At 39.4% G+C, this 16,828-nt stretch overlaps 1 protein-coding gene across 2 annotated transcripts in view; it reads left to right on the forward strand.

Moving 5' to 3' along the window:
- AATF (apoptosis antagonizing transcription factor) overlaps positions 1–16,828 on the forward strand; it is a 102,964-nt gene that overhangs the window by 76,265 nt on the left and 9,871 nt on the right. For both annotated transcript variants that reach the window (XM_081805326.1, XM_081805327.1), the window contains one exon: positions 2,811–2,882. In XM_081805326.1, the coding sequence (XP_081661452.1) occupies positions 2,811–2,882 (72 nt within the window). The remainder of the gene's footprint in view (positions 1–2,810; positions 2,883–16,828) is intronic.

A 16,828-nucleotide genomic window follows, 5' to 3' on the forward strand; every position in this document is an offset into this window, starting at 1 on the left:
AAAAAAAAAAAAATTATTTTTTTTTAAAGATTTTATTTATTTATTTGAGAGAGAGAATGAGATAGAGAGAGAGAGCACGAGATGGGGGAGGGTCAGAGGGAGAAGCAGACTCCCCGTTGAGCAGGGAGCCCGATGCGGGACTCGATCCAGGGACTCCAGGATCATGACCTGAGCTGAAGGCAGTCGCTTAACCAACTGAGCCACCCAGGCGCCCTATTTTAAAATTATTAATGGTATATTTTACATTCTTTTTTTTAATCTTGAGTCTTCAAAATCTGGTGCACTTCTCATTTTGGCACATCCGCAGCAGTCAGACTAGCCACGGTTTCAAGGGCTTACGTAACCGCGTGTGGCCAATGACTACTGAATTGGACAATACAGCTGTGGAGTAGAGCTCATAGTCTTTGTCCAGAGAGTGGATTAAACCTCTCTTTGTAGACAGCCAAGAATAGTATTCCTTTTTGCAGATGGACACCAAAGTTTGGTGAAGCCTAAAGACATTAAAATGCATTTATTAATAATATTTATGTTTTATACTTAAGTAAGAAGGTTATGTGAATATTTATATTCTCATATATTAACATAACCTGTGAGAGGGTATTTTGGTTCAGTCTTTCAATTTTCAATATGTGTGCCTTTTGATTCACCAGCAATTTCACATTTCAAAATGTATCCCGAAGAAATATGTGAACAAATATGCAATAATTTATGTATAAGAATCTTCACTTTAACACTGTTTAGTATGGTTTTTAAAGGGGAGCAGTCTATATAAATGCCCATTAATAGATTAAATAAATTATAATACATTGACACAATGGAATATTTTGCAACTATGAAAAAAATAGAATATGACATGGTTCAGTGGGAAAAAGTATAATGTAGAATATTAAGTATATTACAGTCTCCCTTTTATGTGAAAAGTGTGTTGTTTATATTGGTCTTACATATGGAAAATGCTACAGCCACACTTAAGAGTTTTAGTTAAGGGGCGCCTGGGTGGCTCAGTCGTTAAGCGTCTGCCTTCGGCTCAGGTCATGATCCCAGGGTCCTGGGATCGAGCCCCGCATCGGGCTCCCTGCTCTGCGGGAAGCCTGTTTCTCCCTCTCCCCCTGCTTGTGGTCCTGCTCTCACTGTGTCTCTCTCTGTCAAATAAATATATAAAATCTTAAAAAAAAAAAAAAAAAAAGAGTTTTAGTTAACAGTGATTATTTCTGGGGGTAAGACTGCAGGTGGCTTATCAGTTTTCTATACATTTTTGTATTTGAATCATTTTTATAATAATTATATATTACTTTCTATAATTAGGAGGTAGCAGACATTTTAAAAAAACAAGTACAGAGATTTTGTTTTTGCATGTTATGAAACATGAAGAATGGGAAGCAATATAAATGTTCAAAAATGTATTATAGTATTTCCGCTCCTGGGATTGTATATAGCTACCCAGATATTGTTATGGGACAATGCTTACAATGCAAAGTGAAAAAAAGAGAATACAAAAGTGTGTGTGTGTGTGTAAATAACAGAATGACTATGAAACACAGACATAACTAATCAATGTTAACAGCTCTCTGTAGGTGAGGGATGATGCATTTTGTGTGTGTGCTTTGTTGGTTTTTTTCCATATTTTCTATAATGAATTTATACTTTTTCCATTACTCTTGTAATGGGGAAAATCTCATCACTATTATTATTGTAAGATTCATTTGTTAAAAAAAGAATGAAATTTGGGAGGCTTAGCTATGGGTGATACCATAGGGAATCAAATTACTCGATATGTGTAAAAATGTTTGTAATACTGTAAAGCTAGTATTATTTACATGAAAATATCATATTTTTGTTTTGTTTTGCCCAAGTAGAATTTTGTGGGGTTTTTTTTAAAGATTTTATTTATTTTTTAAGTAATCTCTGCCCTCAGCACGGGGCTCAAACTTAACAACCGGGAGATCAAGAGTCACGTGATCTTCTGACTGAGCCAGCCAGGCGACCCCCAGTAGAGTTTTTTTGGTTAGAATTTTATAATATGCATATTGTCATACAGCCTCTTCTATTATAATGAACAGAAAGGGCTACCTCCTGTGAATTCTCTTTGGTATAATTTTGTCTGTATAAGGTCATATAGTTGTTCAGCTCCTTTCATCAGAGGATCTCAAAGCACTTTGTACAAAAATACCCTTTTTTTTCTATTGGTGGGAAATGGAAGTGATATAATTTAAATTTCCATAACACCATGACTAAGGATCAAACTTGTTATGTACTCAGATGTACTCCTTCATTTAAAGATGGGTGAAATGAAAGACTGGATCTAGTGAATAGAGATGATGTGGAATTCTAGAAGCCTTTTCTGACTCAGGGAACCAGTGCTAATGAGTGATGGTGGTGTGAGGCATTTCATTTGGGTTTGTACCACTACTGTGCTTACTACCTACTGGTAATGACACTAAAAAATGATTAAGATGTACTTAGAGGAGGAAAATGGGGTACTCAAGTCCTCCTCTTCTGTCTGGAGTAGTGTTTAAGGGTTAGTATATTGCTCAAGGGCACAAGTGTGTCTACTCTTTTTTGAGACTATGATGTAAATGGATCTACTGTCATTTACAATGCATTGTTATGAGACTTTTTCCCTGTAATATTAAGGAAAAAGAGGGAAATACATTTGTGATTAGTGTGTGCCTATGAATTGTTCTCCATTCCACTCAGGAGTCACATGCTCCTGTGATCAGTTCTGGAGTTTGTTAACTCATGGAATGTGTTTCCTTTTCTAGGTTAAAAGTTACTAATGTCGCTGCCTGTTTGTTTCCTGCTTTATTTAGGTTTCATGTCCTCAGCAAGCTACTGAGCTTCATGGCACCTATTGACCATACTACAATGAATGATGATGCCAGGTGAGTAATAGATTAATTATGTGTCTCAAATGGCTCCATGACAGCCTGATATTGACCTGTTCTACAGCCTGTCCATTTCTTCTTATCAGTTAACCATTTGTCATTGGCATCATAGCAAGGGTCCTTGTCACATTTCTTCACCCCATAATTACTGTAGAACCAAACCAAAATTTCCGTAAATATCAATGCTGCCTCTGGTGGGGTTTTTTTGTTTTTGTTTTTGTTTTTCCTGTTTTGTTTTTAACTTTAGCCACTTGCCTAGCACATCTGGGCTTTTCTCTAGAACAGAAAGGTGTCAGGACAGCACATGTGCTTGCTTTCTGTGGCTGGGGGTTTTGTGCATATTCTCTCCTTTTTAAAAATGTCTTTAGAGACTGCTCTAGAGATGTGCATTATGTTGTGTTTGTTCAGGCTGCTTGAGGATTTTTTTTGTGTGTGTATTTTTATAAAAGAAGTACATGCTCATTTTATAAACTGAAACAAGATAGAAATGTATGCAAACAATGTATCCTTCTATATTAGCTAGCGTTCTACTATATTGTACTATTTCTTTTTTTTTTTTTTTTAAAGATTTTATTTATTTGAGAGAGAGAGAATGAGAGACAGAGAGCAGGAGAGGGAGGAGGGTCAGAGGGAGAAGCAGACTCCCCGCTGAGCAGGGAGCCTGATGCAGGACTCGATCCCGGGACTCCAGGATCATGACCTGAGCCGAAGGCAGTCGCTTAACCAACTGAGCCACCCAGGCGCCCCATATATTGTAGTATTTCTATATTACTTATTTAGCCATATTCCTTCCCTTTCACTTATTTACCATTCATTTATTCATTTATATCAGTATGAACTCATGCTTTCCTATTTTATCCAATGAATTATAACCTATTACTGTCATTATTTTTTATTTGAAGTTGTTCCGTGTTAATGGAAGCCCTTTCAAGCTGGCTTTTGTCCTCTTGAGATGTCCCCATTCCTTGAGTATGTTCTTACTTTCTGGCATAACGGGGTGTTCTAGGCTTATCTTAAACTTTCCCTGTTCCAGCCCTAGAGTCAAGTCTTCCTCCAAGGAGCGCTGATTCTTTTTTGTGGATTGTGGTATTTAGAAACCAAGATCTGTGTGCTAAGGGTGTTCATTGTCACCGGGTTTCACTGTTCCTAGGCTCTCTTCAGTGTATGGAGCTAGGAGATGTGTGTGTGTAAATATATACACATGTAGGAGACAGCCACTTGTGTAGCATCTCTGAATGTTTCCTTTCAGTCTTTTTTTCCCCCAATTTTCCTAAACATTTTATTTATTTATTTATTTATTTATTTAAACGTAATCTTTGCACCCAACGTGGAGCTCGAACTCATGACCCTGAGGTCAAGGGTCACATGCTCCACTGACTGAGCCAGCCAGGCACCCCTCCTTTTAGTCTTAGTGTCCTTTGAGAATGTTCTTGTTTTTCTTTAGAATATAATTAAAATTATATTCTATTTTGAATTTTTTCTTTAAATATTTTGTATACTACATTCAAAAATTTTTAATGACTGTATAATATTTTTATATTGCTTATTTAAGTCATTCACTAATTGTTGGACATTTAAATGATTTTAATTATTGTAAATAATGCTGTGGTAGACATTTGTAAACATAAAACACAAATCTTTACCAAGCGAAATTATTGGTCCTAGGGTAAGCACATAAGGGTTTTGCCAGCTTTATGTTTCAAAGTACACTTAACCTTTTTATTTGAGAGTATTTTGTTTGCTATTAAACCTCATCAGATTTTCTATCCTGGCCTAAAAAGTAGTAGATCTGCAAATTGAGGTGAACAAAATGATTACTTACTTTTTGTTTGCTTTTGTTCAGTACTTTGAGTACAAAAGAGCTTATGGAGGGTTCTGAGTACATTTATACTCAGAACTTTGTGACTTCACATGCTCTCCTGTGCTTTGCAAGTGAATGCCTTCGTCTGGCTGGGGTTTTTTGTTTGTTTCCACTTATTTCTGGATCTAGTCTGTTTTTTTGAAATTACAGAGTAAATTGAGTGCAACTTAAAATTCCTGTCGGGACAACATGGAAGATTGTATCAACAGGAAAGGAAAACTAGATGATCAAAAACTAAAACAAACCCATTACGGAAACATTATTACCCCAGGCATAAAGTGTGAAACCCAGTATAATATTAGTGGCGTCTTTTGAATACAGTATTACTACTAGATCATTTAGAAACAACTTTTTGTCCTTCATAGTTGGCATTTTTCTTGAATCACCTAATATCCCAGGGGCACTTAGTTTTCCTGAATCTTACTTATTCACTTGTAATTTCTGAGGGTTGCTACCAAATGCTAGCCAAAGATGATTTGAAAATGACTGTATTAATTTAGGATTATGTTGGACTTGGTCTGCAAGAATCTTAAAACCTGCCTACAGAGGCATAAGCAAATGAGTTTACGTTTCTGACAGAAAAAATTTAGGGGCAGCATGCAATTATTGGCAGTGGTTTTCCCTTCTCTTCTCAGTGATATAAGGGCCAGCTTCTCTTAGTCTTTCCCTTGTGGTCCCAAGATGGCGGCTGCAGTTTTAGCCATCAAACATGTTCATGGCAGGAAGAAGAGAGGAAAGAAGTGGTGTCAGATCTGTCTGCTTCTGTTTATCAGAAAAGTAAAAGCTTCCCCAGAATCCCCTCCAAACGTCTTATATCTCATTAGTTAGAACTGTGCTACATGCTGCTTCAGGTAGAGCAGGCAAGGGAGAAGGGGTTGGGAATGTTTGTTGGGTAATAGTCCTTCTGGCATTCAGTGTTTGTGGGGGGGAGTAAGGCTGTCCCTTGTGGACTGATTGCTTATTATCAGCATTGTTCTTCAGCTCGTTTAGCCCATTAACAAGGAATTTAATAAAAGTCTTGTAGCTGGAGAACTGAGCATGTGTTTTTACCACAGTGCACTCTATTCCCATTGTGTTTCCTAAGGAGAAGAGGCATTTATCCACATTACTGCTCGTGCTGCATAGTCTGAATAAGCCAGATTAACTGTGGGTAAAGGAACTGGGCATTAGGTTTCTCTGCTTCTCGTATCCAAATTCTCAGGACAAAAGAAGGCAATCGTAGCTTGACTTACTTCGTTTTTCTTTAGGTAATTCCATAACTGGTGACAATCTGCTACTGTACTATTTTGTCTCCTACTTTGTGTACCACAAAATATCACTGAGGAATTGGAAACTTTCATAGTTGTTATCAGTGTATAGTACTTTTCCTCAAATGAATAGTTTTGGTTTTGCTAAGTTACAGATATGTCATTCTTGGTATGCATTATGAATAGAGAATTTTTTTTATGATTTTGAGATAGAGAAGGACTTTGTAAGCATGACACCAAGGCCAGAAGCCATAAGGAAAAATAATTAATAGATCTGACTACCTGAAAGTCACACTGAAAAAGACATCGAAAACAAAGTGATAAGTAAATGACAGGGACGCCTGGGTGGCTCAGTCGGTTAAGTGGCTGCCTTCAGCTCAGGTCATGATCCCAGGGTGCTGAGATTTAGTCCCACATTGGGCTCCCTGCTCAGCGGGGAGCCTGCTTCTCCCTCTGCCTGCCGCTCCCCCTGCTTGTGCTCGCTCGCTCTCTCTGACAAATAAATAAATAAAATCTTTAAAAAAAAAAGTAGGTAAATGACAGACTGATAAGAGAAAGTTCAATATATGATATTTTTCTTTACTATGTAAAATACTATGTAAAGAGTTTTTACAAGTCTCTGAGAATCCCAGTAAAAATAATGGGCAAAGCATGTCAACAAGTAAACTTAGAAATCATAAAAAAAAGTCTCAAATAGCTAAGAAACGGACTGTCAACTTCATTAATCAAAGAAATGCAAATTAAAAGATTTCATTTTTTCCCTATTAAATTATAAAACATTAAAAGATTGGTAACCTCCTGTGTTGATGGTATGGGGAAACAGAGACTTCCATATACCATTGTTGGGAATGTATTTGGCAAAATGATTTTGGAGGGCTATTTGGCAATGTGTGTCAGAATTTTAAATGTATACTTAACTGATGACCTAGAAAAATCTACTTCTAGGAATTGACCTAAGGAAATATAGCAAGTCAGCAAATATATTTGTATTAACAATCTTTATAGTGTGTGTCAACTATACTTCAGTAAAAAAATAAATAAATATGATCTCGTGGGTTATGAGATTGAGCCCCACATCCGGCTCCATGCTCAGCAGGGAGTCTGCTTGAGGGATTCTCTCCCTCTGCCCCTGCCCCCACTCTTCCCCCCCTCTTTCTCTCTCTCTCTCTCTCTCAAATGAATACATCTTAAAAAACTATTTAAAAATAAATAAGTAAATAGGAAATATAGAACAAAAGAAGAATCTTTTGCAACATGGTTTATAATGGGGGAAAATAAACAATCTGAATGACCTTCAATAAACAACTTGTTAAATAAATCACAGTAAATTCATTCAATGAAATTATAAACAGCTGTTGAAGGATGAAGTGGTGCTGTATAACATAATGTTCAGCTACAAAATACTATATTATAATCCATCTTTTGAGTAAATAGGTATGTATGATAGGAAAAAAGTGATACCTTTATTTTTTTTTTAAGATTTTATTTACTTATTTGACAGAGAGACAGCGAGAGAGGGAACACAAGCAGGGGGAGTGGGAGAGGGAGAAGCAGGCTTCCCACGGAGCAGGGAGCCCGATGTAGGGCTCGATCCCAGGACCCTGGGATCATGACCTCAGCCGAAGGCAGACGCCTGATGACTGAGCCATCCAAGTGCCCAAAGTGTTACCTTTAAAAAATCGATTATACTGGGCGCTTGGGTGGCTCGGTTGAGCGACTGCCTTCGGCTCAGGTCGTGATCCTGGAGTCCCGGGATTGAGTCCCGCGTCGGGCTCCCTGCTCGGCGGGGGGTCTGCTTCTCCCTCTGACCCCTCTTCACTCTCGTGCTCTCTCTCTCTCTCATTCTCTCTCTCAAATAAATAAATAAAATCTTTTAAATAAATAAATAAAATCTTAAAAAACCAATTATACTGTCAGATTTCCACATTATTTTGTTAACTAGAAAAAGAAACCGTGCTTTTAACTTGATCCACTTATGTTTTGAAGATAGAGATTAAACAGACATATATGTACACATATGTATGTATATGTTACAGTGGTTAGGGAAGTGTCTGGGAAGACCACACATCATAATATTTACAATGTTTACCTGTGGGGAAAGGAATGGCATGAGGGAGGGGGTGAGGGAGACTCAGTGTTTTACTTTTTATGCTTTTATTTTGGTCCAATCTTTTGCCATGAGAATGCATTCATAGAAGTTACATTTAAAAAAAAAAAGTTACATTAAAAAGAAGCTCTGAAATAATGGGCATCAAACTCCACATATTTGTTGCTGGGTGGAGGGGAATAGAAAACACATTTTACTTTCTAGTCTATGTATTTCCATAGTGTTTGAAATTTTTCTACAGTTAGCTTACACTGCCTTTTATCAACAGAAAAAAAAAGGACGTTTTCAATTTGAAGATTATATATATAATATACCAAGGAAATGGGAAGGTGCTGATTATTTCTATATTGAAGTATATGAATGAAAGATGTCTTCCTTTTGGTTTCCGCCCTGTGGACCGTATGGATAAAACTGGCTTTTTAGTACTGAACTAGTGTCTCTTCCCATTACCTTCTGCCCCCTTTTTTAATCGTGATAAAATACACATACATTTTCCAGCACTTTTGATTTCTTATTCCCAGCGGCAGCTCCACCTGTGGTTCCTACCTTAGCCAGGTCTGGAGAAAGAACCCTTTCTCTTTGTTCCTTGGTTCCAGTGTATTGTTCTACACGTGCCTAAATTCCCCAGTGCTTGGGTTTTTTTGGAGGAGAAGCGGGACAGAATCTGAGTGCTATTTACTCGTTCTTGAATCCCCAGCTAAAATCATCCAATTTGAGCTAAAAAAAAATTTGTACTTGGTCAAATTGAATTGTAACTGGAACATAGTTTTCATTAAGGGAGAGGATAGAAGAGATCTTTAACATGGGGTATTAAAATATCCTTAGTGGAGAGAGAAGTGCTATCTTTAAAAGGATCTTTAAAAAGGCAATGGCATCTTCATTTTGTTTCTCCTGTGATGTGGTCTGTGTAGTGTTATCTATTTAATTTCTGCTGATATATATTCTTTTCTCATGCTAGGAATTTTCTTCAAGTGATCTATTTTTTTAAAAAACCTTTTACATGCAGAGTAGCCAGTTTGTGTCCCCATGTTACCACATTACCCTTTGGGGGCACTTTGGATACTAATTTATGTGCTTTCAGGTTGCCCATGTTAGTGAAAGTCTCATGGAACCCCTGATACTTTATATGTGCTGGGCCAGTAGATCTTTACTCCATTAGGAGGTAGGCGGGTGGTTTCTGTTGCAGACCTGCTGAACATCCCCCGTATTGAGAGAAAACCAAAGAAATCCTGCTTTGCCCATGTGTTACATGTTTGCATGCAAGGAAGGAGATTACCAGGAGCCTAAAGATGACCACTGACTGCCAAGCCCTTGATACTCTTGGCACGTGGCAGCTCAGCTCCAGAGCGGCTGCTGTTTGCCCTTTGGGGTCATCTTTGCTAAGAGGGCAAAGTATCGTGTGATACTATAGAGACAGGGTTATTAGTGGGCTAAGGGGGAGAAAAGGCTTGGTGTCTCTTTGGGAGAGAATCCCTCTAAGCATATTGTTACCACCAAGAACAGGTCAGTGTGATATTTACATGGTTAACAGGAGGATTGCTGTTTGCTTCTCTGAGGACTGAAGTTATTCTAAGCTTATCAACATTTTAGAAACAGAACTTACTTTACATGGTGTGAATCCCCTGGGGTACTATTAGAGCAGAGAGAGTCTGAAGTAATTCAGATGATTTCTTATTATGGTTCTAACCAAATGAAGAATTTGGAGGTTGTGGAAATAATCATCTGGGTTTTTTGCCTGTTTTTTTTTTTTAAGATTTTATTTATTTATTTGAGAGAGAGAGAGAGCATGAGAGGGGGGAGGGTCAGAGGGAGAAGCAGACGCCCTGCCGAGCAGGGAGCCTGATGCGGGACTTGATCGCGGGACTCCAGGATCATGACCTGAGCCGAAGGCAGTCGCTCAACCAGCTGAGCCACCCAGGTGCCCCTTTTTGCCTGTTTTTGAAAGACGCTCTGAGGCAAGACTTTTAAAGAGGTTAATTCTTGGGGCACCTGGGTGGCTCAGTCGTTAAGTGTCTGCCTTCGGCTCAGGTCATGATCCCAGCATCCTGGGATCGAGCCCCACATCGGGCTCCCTGCTTGATGGGAAGCCTGCTTCTCCCTCTCCCACTCCCCCTGCTTGTGTTCCTGCCCTTGCTATCTCTCTCTCTCTGTCAAATAAATAAATAAAATCTTTAAAAAAAAAAAGAAGTTAATTCTTCCTCATTTGTTGTGTTGATGTAGGTCAGATATAAAATGCTGGTGTGACAAGCGGGAGAAGCAAATTCTGAGTAAGACCTGAGACAGGTCAAGATACGTTCCTAACTGGTGGCCACTGCTTCTGATTTGGGAAGGGAATCCACATGCACCACGCACTCTGTCGGGGGGTGGGGGGCATGTCCCCCCCCCCCCAGAGCATTTTGGCTGTCGGCCCAGTAAGGGTCTCCGCGGCAGCTAGCGGCCGGAAGCGCACCAAAGAAACGTGGTGTCCACCTCGCACCCACTGCTGCTTCGGACCACGGCTCTTACATAAACCCAGTTCGGGGACCCTCCGTTTTGAGGCTAGCTTATTAAGTTTTCCTGAGAAGCTTTGTTCCTTATTACAAAAATGATAGCAGTATTATAGGTACCCCATTCCTTTGGAAAGAACTTGAAATTCTCAATAGAAACAGTAAGAATTTCCATGTTAGCCCCCCATTTTCTCCCCCACGATAAAGAACCACTTTTCCCACTCCTTCTATGAAGCTGCTGGTGTTAAAAAAGAACAAGGAGAGGATCCTTTAATGATAACCACTAAGCACCAAATACATTATTGTTTTACATCTGGAGTTTTAGAAAGGAAATGTACAAAGGTAATCCAGCCCTGTAAAGTGCTTTGTCAACATCACTGCCACGTTATTCTTGAGGTGCCTTGGTATAATAGAATTCGTACAGGCATATTATCTTCGGCTTGCCATTTTTGTGTGTGGGTCTGCACCCTAAACATGGGCACATTCTACCAGTTTCCTGATGATATTCTTTTTCCCCCCAGTTGATAACCCAGAGGTTAACTTAGGCCATTTTTTTACTCCATTTGCCTACTTTACCCCTTTATTTAATAGCAGTGTGTACTGTGTCATGGTGAAGGATTCTGGTGTAGTTTGCTTGGCATTTGAGAGCACATCAGCTAATAACCCCAGAAGTACCCTCCACAGAGCATCTGTTGTTGGTTAAAAACTTGCAAGCAAGAATGGTTAAGATACAGATGCTTTCTCGAGGCTTCTTATCTCTTAAAAAGACACAGGTTATTCTGACAGGTGAAACAAGTCCGGGCAAATATGCAACATTGATCTAATCAGCAGGAACGAGAGCAATATTTTCACTGGTGCTGCCTTTTACCATCGTCATTAAAGGCTCCCATTACTCTTTTATTAGAGATTCCCTCTCTTCCTTATCAGATTACAGAATGAACATAACTCACAGCAGTGATTTGATCTCTTGTTAAAGAGGATTACAGCTTTGCATTAACTCGGATTGACACAGTTTATAATTCGCTTGTTGATACTCTGGTGGGCGGCATCACGTTTGACCCCCCAGCAGTGCTGAGGGGAAAGGACCCCCATATATCATCATTAAAGATGGCGTCCAGCACAGAGATAGGAGGCATGGGGCCTTCCTCCTCCGGTAATGTCAGAAAGGACAAAGGAAACATTCTCAAGTTCAAAGCTGAGACGTGGGCCAGGATTTTAAAACTGGATTAGGAACTGTGATTGTTTTCTTCTGTTTTTCCTGATTCGATGCTGTTCGGTCTTATACAATTCTAGTGAATTTGCATTCTCAAATTGAAGCCTTGGTTCCAAGCAGGATGTAGAGTGATAAAAGCGCATCTTCTAGAAAGAGATTGTAGATGTTGAACAGATAAATCTTTCCTCAAAATGGGGCTTCTTGACTACAGTTCTCATTTCGGTTAAATTCCTATCATTTCTTCAAAGGATTGTGAATCCTTTTTTTCCCCCAAAGGGATCTTTCACATTCTTTAAAGTGGTTGTGAATGTTTCTCTTAAGGACTTATTGTTTTTAAGTTCTGGCATTTTATTATTACTGTCTTTTAAAATACAGTATCTTATAATATTGTATTAATCACAGCTTGCAAGTGGGTAGGCAATAGCTAAATGTTTTTCACCTTAATTTAGATTAAGTCCTACATTTCCCACAATGATCACTGAGCCAACGTTAGGTTGCTAAGATATGTAGACCATTTCTGTTTCTAAGTGCATTCATCCTGTGCTGAGTTATCTGCCCTTAGTCTGCTACCCTGTTTCTGATTGGCAATGAAATGACACAGAGTAATAACATCATATTCCACTTACTATGTGCCAGACACTGCATTAAGCCCTTCATGTACCTTTTCATTCAGTCCTTAAAAGAAACCACTGAAGTGCTTGACATTGTCTGCCTTTTATAAGAATACTGAGGCGGGGCACCTGGGTGGCTCAGTTGGTTAAGCGACTGCCTTCGGCTCAGGTCATGATCCTGGAGTCCCGGGATCGAGTCCCGCATTGGGCTCCCTGCTCGGCAGGGAGTCTGCTTCTCCCTCTGACCCTCCTCCCTCTCATGCTCTCTGTCTCTCATTCTCTCTCTCTCAAATAAATAAATAAAATCTTTAAAAAAAAAAAAAATACTGAGGCATACGGGCGCCTGGCTGGCTCAGCCAGTAGAGCATGTGACTCTTGATCTTGGGGTTGTGAGTTCGAGCCCTATATTGGGTGTTGAACCTCCTTCTAAAAAAAAAAAAAAAAGAAGGGGCACCTGGGTGGCTTAGTCAGTTGGGCATCTGCCTTCGGCTCAGGTCATGATCCTGGGGCCCTGGGTTCAAGCGCTGAGTTGGGCTCCCTGCTTAGCAGGGTGTCTGCTTCTCTCTCTCCTCCCCGCTCATGCTGTTTGTCGCTATCTCTGTCTGTCTCTCTCTCAAATAAATAAATAAGATCTTTAAAAAAATGAAAAAGAATATTGAGGCATAGAGCTATTAAGTGACTGGCCCAAGTTAAATAGCAAGTAAGTAGTTGAGCTGGTCTGTGCATTTAGGAATGTGAATTCAAACCTGCTGTTATTTCCAGGGCATCAGCAAGCTTTTAGAAATGTTTGGGAATGATGTGCCAGAGGGAAGCTGCTTCTCCCCATCCTCAATATACATATAAGAACCTTTCTCTCAATTTGAAACTTGTTTGGGGATGGGCGGGGGAGACTTGTTTGGATTAAAATGATTTTTTCTTTTAAAATAGAGATGCTTTGGGGTGGGGGGGAAGTGCCTAACAAGTCATTCACATCTTAGTATGAATCACTGAATTTCCAGACCTGCTCTTATGCTTATAGCATTCTGGTTACAAAGACCCTAAATCTTATAATCAGCTTTGAAACCTGAGTTAGAGTATTCAGTCACCTTGCCCTTACAGTTCTACATCTTCCATATTCGGGTGCTTGTCACCTACTTTCCTTAGGACAATCTTTTTTTTTTCCTGTAATAAAGACAATACATGTGTATGGAAGAAAATTTGGAAATACAGAAAGAAAAATTCATCTGTTACGTGCTAATGAGAGTTGAACATTAATACTTTTATAGGTTTTCTTGCAGAATTTTTTGTGTATGTGTTTTATAAAAATATGCATATATGTTTGAATCCCTTTTTCTGGTTAACTTTGTATGCATTTTAACACCATTAAGTTTTTAAAAGACATAATATTATAATATCCAATTATGAAATACTGTTGGACACTTAGGTTTCTGATTATTTTTATTTCTCTTTAAGTAATACTGCAATGAACATATTTGTACAGAAATCTATATTTTAAGTCTTGCTGTGTCTTTAGAATAGATTCTTAGAAGGCTAATTCTTGGGTCAAAGGTGTAACTTTCTAATGATTCTTGATAGGTCATACTAATTTACATGCCCCTGCTCCCTTACCAGCTGAGGTTTGTCATTACGCCTTTGGTAATATGGAGGGTTATGTTTTAAAAGTATTTTCTATTTTGATTTGCTAAAAGTTATTTATTTTTTTATAAGTTGATAACAAGTGACACTTTATGGACCTACACTGTGTTAGGCACTGAATTAAATAATTAATGTTTATTTTCTCATTTAATAGTAAACTTGAAGAGTCTGTGTATTTATTAATCATTCATACTCCTGCTTTATCCTTTCATTATTTTTCTTTTGGGTTTTAGTTTTTCTTTGCCATTTGTATGAATTCTGTCTGTTATGGTTATATACTATATTTCATATTTTTTGCAGATTTTTTCTTATTTTGCTCACCTGTTGATAATATGTTCAGTGGCCTCTACTGTCCGTCTCTGTCTCTTTTTGAGTCAGACTTTTTTTTATACTTCCCACATGGACTATTGTACCGACAGTCTCTTAACCACCCTGTCTGATCTAATCAGGGCTATGTGTCTTGCCAGATGAGACCTTCCTAGTATACCGCTTGGAGCATGCAAGTCCTCGTTGCCTATAGAATCGAACAGGTACTCTTGACCCTGGCCCTCAAGGCCTTGCTCCCTTTCTCCCCTCATCACGTTTCAGTATGTACACCCTTGTGCTGTCCCCACAATACCCCCCCACCTCCAACCACTCCTTGCACTCCTGTCTCTTCATTCTGCTCGCTTAACCCGGGGCGTCTCTTCACCCCTTCCCCACCTTGGTCCCTGCCCATTGGGATGTTCATAGTCTTTGACCAACACCAGCCTTTCCAGGGAGACTTATGATCCCCCTTCCACACTGAGCTGGGGGGCTTGATCTTCCTTGAACCTCTACTAACCCCTACTTTATTTGTTCTTTAATGCTATTTATTACAGCTCACAAAAGCACTTGCTGGGGGTTTTCTTCTTGCTTAGAACACTTGGGTGCCTGGCTGGCTCAGTCGAAGAGCATGCGACTCTTGATCTCAGGGTTGTGAGTTCGAGCCTCATGTTGGGTGTAGAGATCACTTAAATAAGTAAACTTTAGAAAAAAAGAAAAAAAAAAGAATGCTTAACTTGTAAATCAAAGTAGTGTGCATATGTTTACTGTAATCTTGTATTTGGTTTTGTATCAAAGTTCTATGCTCATACATTTGGAATAATATATTTTGATTCCAGTTTTTATTTTTAATTTTTTTTTAAGATTTTATTTATTTATTTATTTATTTGACAGAGAGAGGGAGACAGCGAAAGAGGGAACACAAGCAGGGGGAGTGGGAGAGGAAGAAGCAGGCCTCCCGTGGAGCAGGGAGGCCGATGTGGGGCTCCATCCCAGGACCCTGGGATCATGACCTGAGCCAAAGGCAGATGCTTAACAACTGAGCCACCTAGGCGCCCCTTGATTCCAGTTTTATCTTGACTTATTGTATAACATTTTTGTAGCACAGGTATTATTTGCAAAGCCATATAATGTCTTCTCCCAGTTGATGTCAGCCTCTCCAAGCTAGAGAACTAATGCAGGAGGACACCTGAGCATGTTTTGCCCCCGCGCTCATGCGGCATGACCCAGAGGAGGCTTCCCTCTGTGGCTTCATCTCCTTCTTGACAAAGCCAAAATAGTCCTTGCTCATGAGAGTCTTGAGAACGCAATGTTCTTTTAAATTTTTTGTTTCTGAGAAGGACTATTTTAAATGTAATCTGTACAATTATCTAAATAAAGAAAATGTATGTTTTCAAGTGGGTAAATATTGTATCATCCTTTTACCTGCAGCACAAACATATCCATTTCTGTGCAAACCTGAAAAAAGTTGGCTGTAGGTCTCCCGTCTGAAATGCCTTTAATAAGGCTTTCAGCTTATAAGTCTGTTTACAATTTGCTGGTAGGACTATTTTTGCAAACAGTCCTATAAGACAGGTGAACAAACATTTTTGCCTCTTTTACCGAAATCTCCAAATCCTCTAACTCCTTTAATATCCTTTCCCTGGCTCCCCTAGCACTTCGTACCTGTCCAGATGGCATACTGCATTCGCGTCCCCCTCCCAGCAGCCCCCCCACCCCCCGGTCGTGCCCCTAGTTAGCTGTGGGTTCCATCTCCAAGCCAAAACACAACACTTGAGCGTCAGCTCTGTATTTTGTTCTTAACTCTTGGCCGTGTTGGAAGATCCCCAGAAATGAAGAGTCCAGCTCTGGGACTTCTTGTTCCCAGCCCTTACAGAGTTTTTGAAGTCATTTTTATGGAGGATGAACCTTGGGGAAAGATCTTTCAAGAACACTCTTGTATTTCTATCACTTCCAATAGCACACACCATGAACTTTGTATTCTGTAGGAGGTTTCCTCCTGTCCATCTTGGCTGTGGGATCTACACGGGGTTTGGTTTCTGGTGGCCCTCCTACAAATTATTAGTTACTATGGAAACATGGAGAATATAGACAGAGCTTTGTGATGACCAGTTACAGCTTTAGGTCAGTTTTTTGGACTGCTTTCGGATTTGTTTGGTTTAAGAAGAAAACAGTGTGGAATGGATTCTGGACCTGCATTAGCAAGGCATAACAGTCCCTGGTTACCTTTTGTTATTTTTAGTGTTGGTAGTAAGTGTCAAACCAAAAACGGATATTTAGATAAGGGGCATTGCCTCATTGTACTTTGAGTTCAAGGTGCTGGGAAGCGCTGCATTTGTAACGGAAGCTATTACTAACTACCCTGGAAATGAGGTCTTGAATGAGCCATAACCACACCTTGTGTTTTATCCATTGTCTCCCTCTGGGGAGCAGAACACTTTATAAACATTAACTCTTTTGCCCTCTGGGCACCTCCACTT

This window comes from Leptonychotes weddellii, chromosome 15, assembly GCF_054177405.1.
Source record: "Leptonychotes weddellii isolate Sample4059 chromosome 15, ASM5417740v2, whole genome shotgun sequence".
Lineage (NCBI taxonomy): Eukaryota > Metazoa > Chordata > Mammalia > Carnivora > Phocidae > Leptonychotes > Leptonychotes weddellii.